The 16083-nt window shown below is 49.0% G+C and overlaps 1 protein-coding gene across 3 annotated transcripts in view; it reads left to right on the top strand.

The window, feature by feature from the left end:
• Positions 1-16083, top strand: part of Bcat1 (branched chain amino acid transaminase 1) — a 75024-nt gene that overhangs the window by 27182 nt on the left and 31759 nt on the right. The window contains exons 1-3 of one of the 3 annotated variants that reach the window (XM_052175245.1): positions 2412-2618; positions 3835-3906; positions 11641-11841. In XM_052175245.1, coding sequence (XP_052031205.1) covers positions 2412-2618; positions 3835-3906; positions 11641-11841 — 480 coding nt within the window. Of the gene's footprint in view, positions 1-2411; positions 2619-3652; positions 3759-3834; positions 3907-11640; positions 11842-16083 lie in introns of those variants that run through there. The other 2 variants (XM_052175247.1, XM_052175246.1) reach the window with 2 other exon arrangements.

Here is a 16083-nt window from a genome sequence, read left to right as displayed (position 1 = left end):
CATAGAGTGGGCCTTTAAATCTAATACAACAGTGGCCGATTACTTCCATAACTGTAAGCGAGGGCAGAAAGAAAACTTTATTTGAGGAATCAAAATGCTGTGCTGTCTTGGCAGGGGAGTGGGTGTGTGGACCGAGCAGGAGGCATTTAGGGACAGGGAAGAAGGAGAGGTGCAGGCCAGAAAAGTGTAGGTGTTAGTGCAGGGTTAGTCAGGACCTAGATGCCCTTGCCAGAGGTCAGGTAAGTAAGGGATACAGTGGCTTCCCTGGTAAACACTGCCCTGCAATAGGAGATTCCTGTCAGATGCTGAGTTTAGGACTTTTTTTTCTCACCCATAGTAATCCTTCTGTTTATTGTCAAGTCAGAGTCCTTCTGTTTAGGACTCAATCACCAGCATTGTCATTTGGGGGCTATTTTGTATCCAACAATAACGTTTGTAGTACTATCTCACCGTTATATCTTGCAGTCAGGACTCTGTCGTGGATCTCACGGTCATAGGTGGGTGGTACTGGTGATTACTTTTCTCCTCTGGTGGTGTGTGGAGAAGCACCTTCCAGTACCCTGTGTGCTGGCCTGGAGGGGTGGAGCTGAGACTAGGCTAAATTTCTCCCTGTTTGATGACATATGCAAGTTATGTCTTCAGCAACGGTGCCTTACCATCCATCAGGTTATGGCGAGTAACCAATAGCCTCGGCTATAGCCTGTGATGTTTGGGAGAGCCCACGGCTCCCCTTTGGCCAACTACTCAATAGGATGTAATCCATTCCTGGCACCGGAGGTTTTATTTGATGGCATAAGATGTCTAGTTAGGCGTTTGTCTCCCTCTCTGTTTAGTGATTCCATTCAAGTCCCTTTATACGTGACTATTTGGGGGAGTTTCTACAGCAGTAGGTTTCCATATATGGCTTTTCAAATGGCCTTTAGTGTTGTTAGTATCTCCTCATATTGTGCCCTCCGCTTCCCCCCCCCCCCCCCATTCCATCTGTTCCCTTTTGTCTCTTTATAATACCACACTCCATTTCCTCTTCCTGGGAAGACCCCCCTCTTCCCCCTGGTCCTTTATAAGCTACCTGCCCTCTGATTATTCACGGAAACATGCATATTTAATGCCCAAAAGCTAACATCCGAGAGTAAGAGAAAACATTTGATTTTTGGGTCTGTGTCCCCTGAGTCTGCTTCCCTCCATTTACCTGCACATTTTATTTTTCTTAACAGTTGAACGGCATTCCTTTGTGTAAATGTTCCACGATGTAGAGGAGGGTGGGGCAGAGGAGACTGAAGCTGACCCCTCTCCTTTTCCCTTTGCCAAAGCCAGAAATATTTCTAAGCTTCTTTGCCTCTTTTTAATATTGCTATAGAAGCCCACTGTATTCCTGGGAATGCATTATTTTAAATTATGTGTCCCTGCACGTGCACACTCTGTATATGTGTGTGTGTGTGTGTGTGTGTGTGTGTTGCTATGCTGTGGAGAGCTTACATTAGTAGGAGGATGAATCCTCGACTGAACTGCAGCAGAGAATTCTTATGTAGGTCTCTTTAAAACCTTCTGTAGCAAGCAGAGCCTAACAGAAGTCTTAGCACAAACATATTGTTACCTGTTGTTAATGTCATTGTGGTGGGCCAGTTTCTAAAAGCCCGGGGGTTTTTTTTTTTGTTGTTTGTTTTGTTTTTGTTTTTCAAGTCAAGATGACCTGGTTCTCAGAAGGTCATTGTGGTCTGATAAACAGACTGGGGAATAGGAACACAAATCTCATTTTACCCGAGAAGTACAAGTACAGATATTAAGACTCTGGAAACAAGTCTGGAAGCTGAACAATAGGGAGAATGGGCGCCCTGTTATTAGCTAACTCATTACAATCAATAGGGAAGGCAGAAATGAAGGCGCTGGCTTCTGACGCCTGAGTGCAAGGGTCACGGCCTGCTGCTGGTCCTTGGGAGCTGGTAGTGGTTGTGGATATATATGGATGCCAACCCCTAGTGTTTGGGAGACAGGGTCTCACTGCAGCACAGGTCAGTCACCTTCCATTGGCCTCTCACGGGCTGGGTTAAAAGTGACAGCCACCACACTAGCAGGGACGCTGTTTTGCCTGTCCCATAAGCCGCGTGGTGATTGCTTTCAGAGGCTACCGGCAGGGCACCCTGTTCGCCCAAACCGCGATGCAGAGCCCTGGAAAACTGGACCCTTGTTTTGAGGTCAGCAACTGTAGGTAGGTCTGTTGCAGATCTGACCCCAAGCACGAATGCTGGTCCCTGCTGCAAACCTTGGTCCTGGAGAGAGGCCATTGTGATGCTAATGTGCGGCTGAGAAGTCTGGGCCCTGCCCTTCAGAGTTCCTTAGTAAAGCGCGAGCGCTCCTGGGCCCTCGATGCGCGTGCCCAGCCATGCGTGACTGCACGCACCCGTGATGCGGAGATGCTGCAGCGGCTGCGCTCGTCCCTGCGCTGGGTCCCTGCTGGTGGCTCCCCCATCGTACCTCTATCGCCCGCCACGCTGAACTGCAGCCCCGGGCTCTCAGGACCTGTGGTGCGCCACGTGTCGCCGCTGTGCCACGTAGTTCCACGCTCCCGCAGCTTCGTCATGGCCTGCTTGCCCCGAGCAGCTGCAACCCTGGCCCGCCAGGTACCCTGCGTGGCAAAGGGCGAGGGGCTCCAGGACCAGCACCCCTCGGGGGACTCACTCGGGGCAGGGGCGAGGGTTACTGCGGGAGGGCGCCACTAGGCTCTCGGGTATCACCGCTAGGCACCACGGGTCGCAAGGGGATGCGGGGGGGGGGGGTGGCAGGATCGGGGGCTCATGGCGGGAGACTCGGAGGTTGCCACAGAGGACACGGATTGGGAGACTTCGGGTCGCCGCTGAGGTAGCCACTACGGGATTCATGGATAGAGATAATTCATGGGTGCTCGCGAGTCCGTCACCTGGGACTCAGGAGCTAAGGGTGTCTACACCGGGCAATTCTGAGGTCCTCCTGGGGATCTCCACTGAGGACGCTACTGGGGACTGCGGGATCACTGTGGGGATTCGAGGGTCGTCACGAGATGGTGGGGTCACAGACAAGTACTGAAGGTCGCCACAGGAACTTGGGCATGTTAGGGAAGGTTTGGGCCGTCACCAGGGATGCTGGAGTCTAGGCTAGGAAAAATTGGAGGATGGGGGGAAGACTTTGCCACCAAAACACCCAGACCACTTCCTCTGCAGTCTTGGACCCCCTTCCCTCTTTCCTAGTTATTTAGCAAACTAGCTTCCAGCTTTTTGAATGCCTGTCGCTTTCCCTAGTTAATAAAGATACCGAACCACGGTATCATTTATTTATTTAATTGCTGCCAGTATCAAGAGGTCTTGCTTTTTCACGCGTAATGTTTTGGCCGCCGCCAAAGCACGGGGGACCCTGCGGGTGGAGAAAATGGTTCCAGCCAGTCCGCGTCCCCTCTCGCTTGAAGCAGCCTGCCTATTGTGCGCCTGTGATTGACAAGACCACGAGGCTGAGAGCGCTCGGGAGATTTTTTTTCCACCCCTCTATAAATGGCTTAAACCTTTGGTCTAGACGACTTACACGGACATTCGGGAGACAATTGCCTTCTTGTTCATTGCTGGAGAACCCCGGCTCCTGGGCTGACCCGGAATTTAAGGAGCTCCTCCCTAAGCGGCTGGGAGATAATAAGTCAGACCTGGGACCGGGTGGGAAGCTTAGGACAGTCACTCCGGCTGGAGCTGGCCCTGCCTGCTGGATAGTCCAGGCTGGCGTTTCTTTCTTCTGTGATGGTAAGTCCCTTGACCAGGTCCCCGCACTGACCCACCTGGCTTTCCTTAATGGAGGTTCAATTATTTTTATTTTCAGGACTGCAGTAATGGATGCTCCGCGCCGGTTGCTGGAGAAAGAGGACCAGAAGAAGTGGCAGAGACTTTTAGGGTAAGGCGTCTGCCGGTGGAGGTTAAGCAAACTGAGTTAATGCATTTCAGGTTGAGATTGGGGGTGGAGGAATTTAAAGTGGGTGAGCTCTTGGATTTTAAATTACAGCCAGGGAGGGGGAAAAGTCACTTGAGATTATCTCCAGTCAGCAAAACAAAATTTACCCAAAAGCAAGCTGCTTGTTTTGTTTTATGAATCATACATTTTATCGGAAAAGAGCGAATTAATGAATGGGAACCGGAGGTTGCTTTTTAAATTGCATCAGCTCAGCCGTTCGTTCTGCTTGCCCAAGAAAGGGGCACTGTACTTTTTCTTCTTAAAACATCACTGAACACATTTACGGTCCAGGATTGCATTTTCTTTCCATCTGAATTGTGTGGTTTGTGTATGACACAATCGTTCTCATACTTCCTAGGGGAGTTGTTGGGAGGACGGAGATCAAGATCTCGGTAAAGTGCTTGCCAGCCCTCCACCCCTCTCCACCAGCCCCCAGCCTGGAGGGTTTGCAGATCTTCGTGGGTGCTTGGCTCTGCCACTTTCCTGGCTCTGATACCCACTGTCAATTGTCACCCCATAGTACAGAATGTCCCTGTGACCTCACATCCTGCCGGGTTCAGGGAGGAACTGGAACTTGACTCATCAGTGTTGTAGCACGGGGAACACTCAGTGTTCAGGACAGAGCTGGGAACATGAAGTGGAATGGTGAATTCCAGATGAATTCCAGATAAGCCCTCTACTCACAAGCGGCTTGTTTCTAAACCAAAATATAGTAAAATATACAACAGCGAGGTGCTGTGGATTTTGTCTGCGTGATTTCTGGTGCCTTAAAGCAATTTCCCTGTATTGCTTCTGAGATGCCCACAATGGCCACGTGTGAGTCACGTGACCAGTCAGTGGCACCCCGGGCTCAGTTCTTTAAGCACATCCAGGACTCAGCTCTAATAAATGAAAAGTTTGGGGTCATACTGGCTCACCTAGAACTAAACTGGCTGGCCTTGAACTCTGGCTAACCTTTTAAAGACACCGATTAAATAAATCAGTATCTCAAAAAAAATTATTGTATGCATTTCAACTGAAACGACTTTACGTTTTTATGCAAAGCATTCAGTGCAAGATAGCGCGCAAAGTGAAAATAGTGAATTTGTTGATTGAAATTTGTACACAACTTGGTACTTGTCCTGTATAGCAGTGGAAAAGCTTAACTTACTCTGCGTTCTTCGTGTGGACTGAGAGTGTCAGTAATCTGGGGAATAGATCATGTGTTTTATTGGAAACACCATCTTGGTTTGAATGGTGCTGGCTGTCAAATCCAGGCCCTTGCATCCGCTAAGAGCCTCTGTTACTGAGTCACTGCCTTAGCCGAGATCCCTAATCGACTTGCTGCCTCCCTGGTCTCTCCAAGGTCCTGTTATTTTTTTTTTAAAGATTTATTTATTTATTATATGTAAGTACACTGTAGCTGTCTTTAGACACACCAGAAGAGGGAGTCACATCTCATTACAGATGGTTGTGAGCCACCATGTGGTTGCTGGGATTTGAACTCAGGACCTTAGGCAGAGCAGTCAGTGCTCTTAATCACTGAGCCATCTCTCCAGCCTGGTCCTGTTCTTGTTCTTGTCCCGTTCCCACTGTGGCGGGGTCCCATTAGAGTGAGGGTGAGGTTTCTAGTTGGGCCACGAAAGCAGTCATTTTTTTGTTTTTGTTTTTTTTTTCTCCCAAAATTTAAAAAGAAATCTATTGTCATTTTAGAATTTTCGTATATTTGTTTTTGTAAGCGGGCACCATTGGTGCGTGTGTAGCTATCAGGGGTTGTTGGGGGTGCTGTTTCTTCCCTTTCCCACCAAGACTTGAGCACTCTGGAAGGAGCGCAGGCTGTCAGGCAGGCTGGGACAGTGCTTTACTGTCTTTGTGGGCCCATTTTCTCATTTTTTTTCCTCTCAACAATTTTTAAGTGCAACTCTCTGTCTGTCTTAGTTTCTCTGTCCCTACCTCCCCTCTTCCCCTGTCCTCCCCCTCCTTCCCTCCCCCTCCTTCCCTCCCCTCCCTCCCCCTCCCTCCATGCACATGCATGAGAACTGTAGGAGACCAGATGCCCTGGGTCCTCTGGATCTGCATTTGCAGATGGCGTGAACCATTTGACACTGTTCAGGGACTCGAACCTGCTCCTCTGGAAGAGCTGCCTGCACTCTTCCCGTGAGCCATCGCTCCCGCTCCTTTCATCGCTTCCGTTTAAGGAGCTGTATCTTTATTACCTCTGAGTCTTCCTGGACCCCAGAGATGAGCTCTCTTCATCCTAGTTTCCTCCGAGTGACCCCAAAGCTGTAGAATTTTCTTCTTCAGACCTCGGTAAGGTTCTCAGAGGCAGCGCGGACTAGACAAGGGCAGTCTTTCTCAGTGGAGCAGAATCCTGCAGGAGCTCACCGGGAAGCCCCGTGCTTTCCAGCGCTAACCACCCAGGCCAGTTTAGTTTCTAGTGCAGAGAAGAACCGAAGTGCTCAGGCGCTCCCTCATCATGGATGTCGGAAGATTGTTCCCCCTTTCTAAATTGAAATGTTCTTTATATGTGCTTGCACACTTCCTTTGTGTATGTGTGTGTGTGTAGGCACCTGCATGTGCAAGTCAGAACAACTTGCAGGAGTTAGTTCTCCCCTTCTACTGTGTGGGTTCCAGGTATTGATCTTAGGTCGTTAGGCTTGGAGGCAAGCATCTTTGCCCACTGAGCCATATAGCTGGCCCTCAGTTACTAGTCCTGTTTTCTTCCAGTGAACATGATATAAAACAACACTGTACAAATGTGGGGTTAGATCTCCCCTCCCCCACTTTGTTTCCGACTTAGGGTCTCATTGTGTAGCCTTGGCTGACCTAGAATTCACAAGGCAGACCAGGCTGGCCTTCTGGCCTTGAACTCAAGAATCTACTTGCCCCAGCCTTTTAAATGCTGGGGTTAAAGATGTGTACCATCCCATCTGATATTTTTGAGGTTTCTTTTACTTTACTGAAGCATTCCCTCCATGTGTACTATGCCTGTCTGGTGTCCACGTAGGCCTGAGAGGGTGTTGATTCCCTCGGACCAGAATTACAGATCCCTGTGAGCCGCCGTGTGGGTGCTGTAATGGAACCCAGGTCTTCTGAAAGAGCAGCTGGTGCTTTTAGCTTCTGAGCCATGTCTTCGGGCTTCACCCCACCTCCCTTTGCCCTGCCTTTAATCCCAGCATTCAGAAGACAGAGGCTGCTGGATCTCTGAGCTCAAGGCTATCTGGGGCTATATAGTAAGACCCCGTCTCAAAAGAACCTAACTTTGGATCTCCAGAATTATGGAAATTGTCTCAAATAAAGGAATTTAGAGTTCTTGGTGAAATCATAAAGGCTGCAAAATCTTGTGTTACTTTGAAAAAACTGGATGTAGGAGGGCAATTTTAAAGTTCAAATGTGGATTAGAGGGAAATAGTCAGGGAGATACTGGATTCACACAAACTGAAGGACCGCCTGGAAATTTTATCATTTAGAATTTCAGCTAGTTTTCAAAGATTAGAATTAGAACACTGATTTTGCTTGATTTTTGACTTATTTATGAGTTTGTATGGATTTGCCGTGTCTGCAATGGCTTCAGAGGCCACAGGAAGGTGGGGGAAGGCCCTGGAGCTGAACTTATGAGCTGCTTGATGGTGCTGGGACTGAACCCAGCTTGCCTCTGAGACAGCCTCTGAGCTGGAAAAAAGCACTAAGTTAAATATAAGCATGTTCTGTCTCTTAGCTTGGCTATTAAACAGCTCTGGTGCTTCAGGCTAACCTGGGGTAACTGTGGGTGGCCCCACTTCCATTTTTCTGCTTATTGGGTGTTGTGCCCAGGACTTACACACTGTAGGCAAGTGCTCTATCCCTGCAGTTTAGGCTCTGGAAGCATTTTAGGTGAAGTGTTCAGAGTTTTGGTCTAGCCTGGGGTAACTGTGGGTGGCTCTACTTCTGTTTTTCTGCTTGTTGAAATGTGGGGTGTTGTGCCCAGGACATACACACTTCAGGGAAGTGCTCTGCCCCCTGCAGCTTAGGCTCTGGAAGCATTTTAGGCAAGTGTTCGGAGTATGCAATCATATAAACGAGACTGTGGTTGTCTTAACCTAGGGATTTGAACTCGGGGCCTCTTGCTTTCACAGCAAGTATTCTTTCCCACTGAGCTATGTCCCTACTGTGGGAAGACTTAAAAACTGTAAGGTCACGTTTCAATGGACCCAGAACCTCCGAGGGGCCAGGGGCTGAGACATTTTGCTCAAAGTGATTTTTAGTTTGGCAGACAGAGTGGGGACCGAGAACTATCTTGCAGTTGCTCTCAGAGGCTTGGGGGCCTGGGCCTGGAAAATCACTGGTATGGAGGTGGGGAAGCCTGGGGAAGTCAGACGGGTAGCATTGCTCAGATTCTTTTACTTATATCTTCTCACTACAGCTGGCTTGCTTTTTCAACCACTAAACCGCCAGGAAATACAGGACAGTCTCCCCGCTGCAGGCCTCGTCCCTGCTCCCTCCCACAGGCAGGTGCCTGCAGAGCGAATGAGAGAGACTTCCGGTGCCTCTTGAGCTTACGGCCCCCCAACTATGTTCCTGGGAAGGAGATGTCAAAGCTGTGACCTCAGCAAAACAGCCAGAGGACCTCTGACCTTTCACCCCTGTTCTCTCCTTCCTCTTCCTCCTGCCGCAGGGGTCTTTGCTAAGTCCTACTTTGTCCATCTGTCTCAAACACAGTACTCCCAGGTCTGTAGACATCCCGCCTGCCTTCAGGTGTGCTCAGAGATACATGAGGCAGCAGGAGTGCATCTGCGAAGCCAAGACCAAAGTCCCCTTCCCTGCCTGTTCTCCTGAGTTCCTTTGAGTCTTCAGAGCACTAAGCACCTTTTGATCTAGTTTCCTGGTTATTTCTTTGTCTCCTCTTTGCTTGCAGAGCAAGGATCTGTTTGGTGTTTTTAATGACCCATGGCATTATAGATACAAAGCACCTCAAAAATACTAGGTGGGAGGTGTGGATACTCCATTGTGGATAACCCCTGCTAACCTGTGTGTCTGTCCTTGGCAGAGGAAGCAAGGGCTGGGCCTCAGGCAGCCTCAGTATACTCTGTACACACTCCCCGAGCCACAGCGCCTCTGCGATCAGAGCCTAAACAAAATGCACCATGCTAAGAATAATTACAAAAGAATGCTGATGGTGAGTAACAAGGAAAAGCGGGCCCCTCGGTGTTGATGAGGCAAAGCCTGAGGTTTGCTTTCAAACTATCCTGATTCAGATGGTCACTGAACAATGACAGTAGCCTTATTTCTCTCTCTCTCTCTCTCTCTCTTTCTTTCTTTCCTTCTTTCTTTCCTTCCTTCCTTCCTTCCTTCCTTCCTTCCTTCCTTCCCTCCCTCCTTCCTTCCTTCCTTCCTTCCTTCCTTCCTTCCTTCCTTTTAAGGTTGAAGACAGTTTTATTAAAGTTAAAGAGAAAAGTAGCAGGGCAGGCAAGCTGTAAATCTCGGCATCTGCCGGGAGGAGGGAGCTGGGTAAGGGGAGGAGAAAGCCCTGCTTTTGGGATAAGCTGTTTGCTGTCTGTTCCTTCCCTGTCAGGAAGCCGCCGCCCCACAGAGCCTGGAAATGCAGTGAAGATGTGAGGGTGATGTGCAGTCAGCCCCATGAACCTGTGGCTGGTTCATAGTGGCTGGGGAGCGGAATTTCCCCAGAAGAACCATGCACACTCCTTATTGTCTCATTTAAAAAGAAAGTCAGGGGGTTGGAGAGATGGCTCAGTGGTTAAGAGCACTGACTGCTCTTCCCAAGGTCCTGAGTTCAAATCCCAGCAACCACAGGTGGCTCACAACCATCCATAATGAGATCTGACTCCCTCTTCTGGAGTGTCTGAAGACAGCAACAGTGTACTTACATATAACACATAAATAAATCTTAAGAAAAAAAAGAAAGAAAGAAAGTCAGGGTCATGGATGACTCTGGTAAAAGTGATTGCTGTGCAAACCTGACTGACACCCCATGTCTGATCCCCGGTGCCCGTGGTGGACAGAGAGAACCAAATCTCAAAAGTTGTCCTCTGAGCTCCACAGCTGTGTGGAGAGGGCCTGCATTCATTCATACATACCATGTGTGTGTGCATACAACCATAAATGAAAGTTTAAACAGCCAATATCCGTAGGCTTTGAGCTGTTTAAAGTATGTCTAGAATTCAGTTTCACTGTTCAGCTCACACTGTCTTTCAGACAGACCTGTTCTGTGTCTTCCTGTGAGAAACTTTGCTTTCTCCTTAATAGCTTCTTTTAAAAATCTGCTTTATTTATTGTTTTTGTTGTTCTGTAGCTTTGTTGTTCTCAAGGATCAGAACTGAGGTGACTTGGGCCATTTGTGACTGCCAAGCTGGCTTTGTGGAGAACAGCTGAGAGTGGTTGTTTCCTATCTCCCTGTTTTTGTGAGGCTGAATAGGAGGGCTTTTGTTTACTGTCTCCTCCTCCTAGGACATGGTTTGCATCTGGGGCTCCAGCTCTGCCTGTCCATCTTCAAAGAGGAGAGCGCTTCTCTGCCCTCTGTGCTTCTTTGCAGTCTCTGCCTCTGGAGGAGTTGGACATGGGCTTGGAATGCTCTGGGGAGGTGGGGTGCAGCCATAGGGGGCAGCTGCTCTTCCTTAAACATCCTTCTTACTACTGTGAGCATCCAGGATCCGTCTGTCCATTCATTTTGGAATGCTCCCCTTGAGTCTGGTGGGAATGGGGAGTGGACCCTCCTCTTCCCGAGTCATTTCAGCACATCTCCCACACCCCTGAAGTTTGCTTCTCGTGGCTTTACAACCGAAGCCATTGCAGAGATTTGTTTATAGGTTAGTCTTGCTATGTAACCTCGCTGGCCTGGCATTTTGTAGCCCAGGCTGGCCTGGCACTCACTTTGTAGCCCAGGCTGGCCTCACATTTGTGGCTCTTTCCCTACTTCAGCCTCCCCAGTGTCAGGGGGCAGGCGTACGACATCATATTATTGCAGGGATCATTGAGTTTTATAAAAGAAAAAATCCCTAGGTTAGTTTTATTTTATGAAATAAGTGTGTTTTGTCTTTACATATGTGTTCACATGCATCATGTGTGTGCTTGGTGCATGTGGAGGTCAGGAGGCACCCTCTGATCCCCACGAACTTTGTGATTGTGAATGATTATGAGCCACCATGTGGATGCTGGGAATCAAACCCGAGTCCTCTGAGAGAGCAGCAAGTGCTCTTTGCCTCTGAGCCATCGCTCCAGCTCTAAGATTATTATTATTATTTTACATTGTTAATTGCAGTTATTTGTTTTGTGGGGGCTGTGGGTGGGATGCATGTGCGGTGCTTGGGTACAGCTCAGAGGACGACTTGGGGGATGGGCTTTTTCCTTCCACCACTCGGTTCCCAGGATCAAGCTATGGTTTGCTGGCTTGGCGGCAGGTGTCTTGCTGTGTCACCTTGCCAGCCCTGTTGCAGAGATTTCCAACCGTGGCTGAACTCTGAGCACAAGTTTGGTCTATTTGGTTCTCAGTGGGGTTGTTATCTGAGACTTGTTTGGTTCTGTGTTTTTAGATGAGGTTGGTGAACTTTTGAGCCTCCAGTCTTTCAGTGGTCAAACCCAGGGCTTCCCCCCCCCCCCAGTGTTAAATTCTGCTGGGTGTGGTCCTGTCACCACCCAGGAATGGTGTTCACATTGGACCTGGGGTGCAGGGTGGGCTCCAAGCACTTTCCCTTTCCCCCACAGGCCAAAGACCTCATCATCACACCAGCCACTGTCTTAAAAGAGAAGCCTGATCCCAGCTCTCTGGTGTTTGGAGCTACGTTTACTGACCACATGCTGACTGTGGAGTGGTCGTCCGCGTCTGGATGGGGGAAACCTCACATTAAGCCGTTTGAGAACTTGTCCATACATCCCGCTGCCTCCGTTTTGCACTATGCCGTGGAAGTAAGTGTTTGGGAGCTGCCATGGGTTGTGACTCCGCCTTGCAAGCTTCTCTGGGGTGGGGGTGGGGGGACAGACCCTGCTGTCTTACCTGCAGGTTCTCATAAATGTCTTCAAACTTCTGCAGCCAAACCGATTGAGGGTAAGTCTCAGAGCTAGTTTTGCAGGTTGACTTGGTTTATCTGTGATGTTAGTAAAATGTGGGGTGTGTGTGTGTGTGTGTGTGTGTGTGTGTGTGTGTATGTGTGTATGTGTGTAGCCAGGTGTGGCCATGCCTTGGTAACCTAAGCAGGGTGGGCAGAAAGTTCAAGGCTAAATTAGACTATGCCATTCTTTCCGCACAGCCCAGGCCACAGGACCTCACAGAAGTGATGAGTATTGCTGATTTATTAAGAGCCCTCTTTTTCTCAGATCTTTGGCGATTGTGATGGGTCACAGGCTGAGACACTGTGCTAACTGCCTTCTCATAACCAGCCTGTGAACATCATTGAACGCACTCCTTCACACTGGAGTGGTTTGGAGACTCCATCTCCACCCCTGCAGATGCATAGTTAACCAGATATGCAGAATATTGCCCCCATCCCCTTAGCCCTACGTTTTGTTTTATTCTGTGTTTTCACATGGAATGGCTTTCCCCAGAGCACTGAAAGCCCAGAGACAAATTCTGAGCTACCAAGGGACAGGAAATGACTATAGGAAACATATAATAGCGATGATTCAATATTCATTTCTGAATATTGGATCCCAAGATTGTGCTTTCGAGAGATCTCGTACTTTACAGAGATCATTTTCTTTTTCTTTTTCTTTCTTTCTTTTTTCAAGACAGGGTTTCTCTGTGTAGCCCTGGCTGTCCTGGAACTCACTCTGTAGACCAGGCTAGCCTCAAACTCAGAAATTTGCCTGCCTCTGCCTCCCAAGTGCTGGGATTAAAGGCATGTGCCACCACTGCCCGCCCAGAGATCATTTTCATTTCATTATCTATGTTTAGAGTTCAGATCTCCCACCAATCACCCTGGAATCCACTCAGTTAATGATCTGAAGTGAGAAGCGTGTGAGTCCCCATTCAGGGCTGGAGAGTTGGCTCAGGGGTTAAGGGCACCTGCTGCCCTTGCAGACGACTGTAGCTCAGTTCCCAGGACCCACAGGGTGGCTGAGACCCAAAGGTTGTGAGAGGCACCCCTGTAAAGCCACGCCTGGTGCTGAGGGGCGAACAGACAGCTGTTGCGGTGAGCAACTGTACAGTCCGTAGACCAGGCCATGTGCTCCCTTGGATAAATGGCAGGTATTCAGCAAGCACAAAGCAAAGGAGCAGCAGAGCATCCCCAGGTTCATGGGGAGAGACGGCCCTCGCAGCCCCACCGGGAGACACAGCTCCGGCAGCCCCACCTGAGAGCAGGATGAAGTCATGTCATTAACTGGGTGTTCACAATACCCTGAAGGAAGGGACTTGGGGGTGTTTGTGGTTAGACCAGCCTGAATGTTCCAGATCGAATCTGATCTGGAGAGATCAGCAGGACAGGGACCGGATAGTACTTGGAAGCCATGGTCTTGGGGAGCAAGCAGACCTGCTGGAAACCGACTGATCCGCCCCTGAACCAGCTTCTGGCTTCAGATTCCCACCACAGGCATTTTTTAAACATGGGATAGACAGTGGTAACGTCTGCACAAATGTTTTGCCTCCCAGAGAAGATTCAAGGACACGGTGTTTTGCTGATGTTTTCCTCTCTGTCACAGGGTGGGGCTGCCAGCCTGCTCCAGGTTTGGAGGACATTTGGGGTAAACATTTGGGTCTGAGGTGGGAGGGCCCTGCCTCTGGAGTCTCTCTTCATCAGTTGCAAGGCCCCAGACCCAGTGGTGGCCCCTGTTCTAGAAGATGGTCAAACAACTCCTTAGTACATTGGTTTTGTTTTCTAAAGGTAGGCTGGCTTCCAGTACATGGTATAGCTGAAGCTGGCCTTGAACTTCCTGTTTTCACCTCCTAGATACTGAGGTTGTAGGTACGCATTGCCACGCCAGTCCGTACTTAAGGTTCTAGGTTTCCTTCCCAGATGACTGCTGGTCTGGTCATGTGTGTGGCCTGCTGGGTTGTATCCTGTCAAGCTTTTGCATGAAACGGCAGGTGAAGGGACCATTCCCCTGCAGAGAAGGCTGTAACCTCGGAGCCTCTAGGTTCCCTGATTCTCAGAATTAGCACTCAGATTCTGATTTCCACTCATTTTTGAAGCTACGCAACCTAACTGCATAGGACTCACAGTCTGAGAATAGCTGGCCTTTATAGGAGGCGAATTATGAAGAATTCAAACATGTTTGGCTTTGGAGTGCATCAACCGAAATTTCATTTTGACTTTTTTCCATTATTATTGGTGGCCAGCTGGCTTCAAAATCATAGCAATTTCCCTGGCTCAGTCTTCCAAATGCTGGGATCACAGTTTTTAAGAAAATGTCAGGTCCTGGGATGTAGCTAAGTGTTGAGCATTTGCCTTGTATGAATGAAGCTCTGTGTGCCACCTCTAAGCCTAAAGGCACAGGCTAAACCAAAAATAGCCCTCAAATTATAGTCATTCGCCACAAAGCCACAACCTTCTCCATATTATTAGTGATCTAATAAAACACAGAGCTTCTTCATAGAGCTTGATTAGCTAGACCGAGTTACCAGGAATATCTCCAGTAAGAACCAGATTGGACTGCTTGGGTGACCCAGAACCTGAGACTAGACAGCCCAGGGACCTAAGGGAAAAATCAAAGACTAGTGTTCTAAAAATAAATGTAGCAATAAAATGGCTCCCTGTGGTATTCTGCTGTACTCACAGATCAGGGCCCTGCTCAGCCATCGGGGAACAGATGCAGGGCCTATAGCAGACACAGTGCAGAAACTCAGAGAGCTTAGAACACTCTCGGCCTTAAATAGAATGTCTCCATCTAATCCCTTCCGAGGAACCATCCCCCCAATCCCACCCCTGCTGAAAAAGAGGCAGAGAGAGTGTAGAGCCAGAGGACACCTCAAAAACAAGACCCTCTAAATCAGAGGAGCAATGCTCCTACGAACCCCTCGGCTTGAAGCACTGGGCCTGCACGGGGCTGCCCCAGGTCCCGTGCATCTGTAGTCTGGCTTCTGGTTAGCAGGGGTTTTTTTTTGTTTGGTTGGTTTTTTCAAGACTGGTTCTCTCTGTGTAGCCCTGGCTGTCCTGGAACTCACTCTGTAGAATTTGTGTGAGTGAGTGAGTTTGTGTGAGAGTGTGTTTGTGTATGGGAGAGAGTTTGTATGTGTGAGTGCGTGTGTGTGTGTGTGTGTGTGTGTGTGTGTGTGTGTGAGAGAGAGAGAGAGAGAGAGAGAGAATTTGTGCATGTGTTTGTATGTTTGTGTATGTGAGAGTATGTGTTTGTTTGTGTGTGTGTGTGTGTGTGTATGTATGTACATGCCTGACTTTCATTTATGTGGATTCTAGGATTGAACTCAGGTCTCCATGTTTGTGTGATCAAGTGTGTGTGTGTGTGTGTGTGTATGTGTGTGTGTGTGTTGTGATCACCACAGTGTGTTTGTGGAGGTCAGAGTACTACCCACAGGAGTGGGTTATCTCCATGTGGGTTCTGGGGATTGAACTCAGGTCGTCTGACTTGGAGGCGACCATGTTTGTCTGAGGAGGCATCTTGTCAGCCCCCGCCCCCCACCGTTTAATCGCACATCATGTATCCAGCAAACACTCTAGTATGTTTATGACAGAGCAGCTGCTTCACAGCTTGCTTCAGGGTGCTGTGTTCTGCAGCCTCAAGGGAGAGCGTGTGCCACGGCGAGGAACTTGTGAGCTGAACTAGCCACACTGTTTTTCCGGGGCACCGTGTTTTACTTGAAAGGATGGATGGATGTCATTGTTCAGATGTGAGCATTAGCGGATGTTCCCTTGAGGAAGATTAAGTGGCTCTGCCATTTCAAGGAAAGCGTGGGGAACATGTGTTACCAGTGATCACACCCACATGTGTTACCAGTGATCACACTCTTGCTGAAAGGAACATGGAGTTTTGAGGGCTAAGGGCTCAGTTGGTATTGAAGGTGTGTGTATGCATGTACAGCCCTGGATTCAATCCTCTGTACAAGGAGCAAGAGAAAGGGGGATGGGAGAGATGGCCCAGGGGTTAAAAGTATTCCTGCCTGTGGAGAGGACCCAGATTCCTGACGGCTCACCACCACCTGTAACTCTACTCCGGAGGATTAGACACCCTTTCCTGCTGCTGCATACACACATGTGG

Source organism: Apodemus sylvaticus, chromosome 2 (assembly GCF_947179515.1).
Source record: "Apodemus sylvaticus chromosome 2, mApoSyl1.1, whole genome shotgun sequence".
Taxonomy (NCBI): domain Eukaryota; kingdom Metazoa; phylum Chordata; class Mammalia; order Rodentia; family Muridae; genus Apodemus; species Apodemus sylvaticus.
This window is presented reverse-complemented; position numbering and strand designations above follow the sequence as displayed.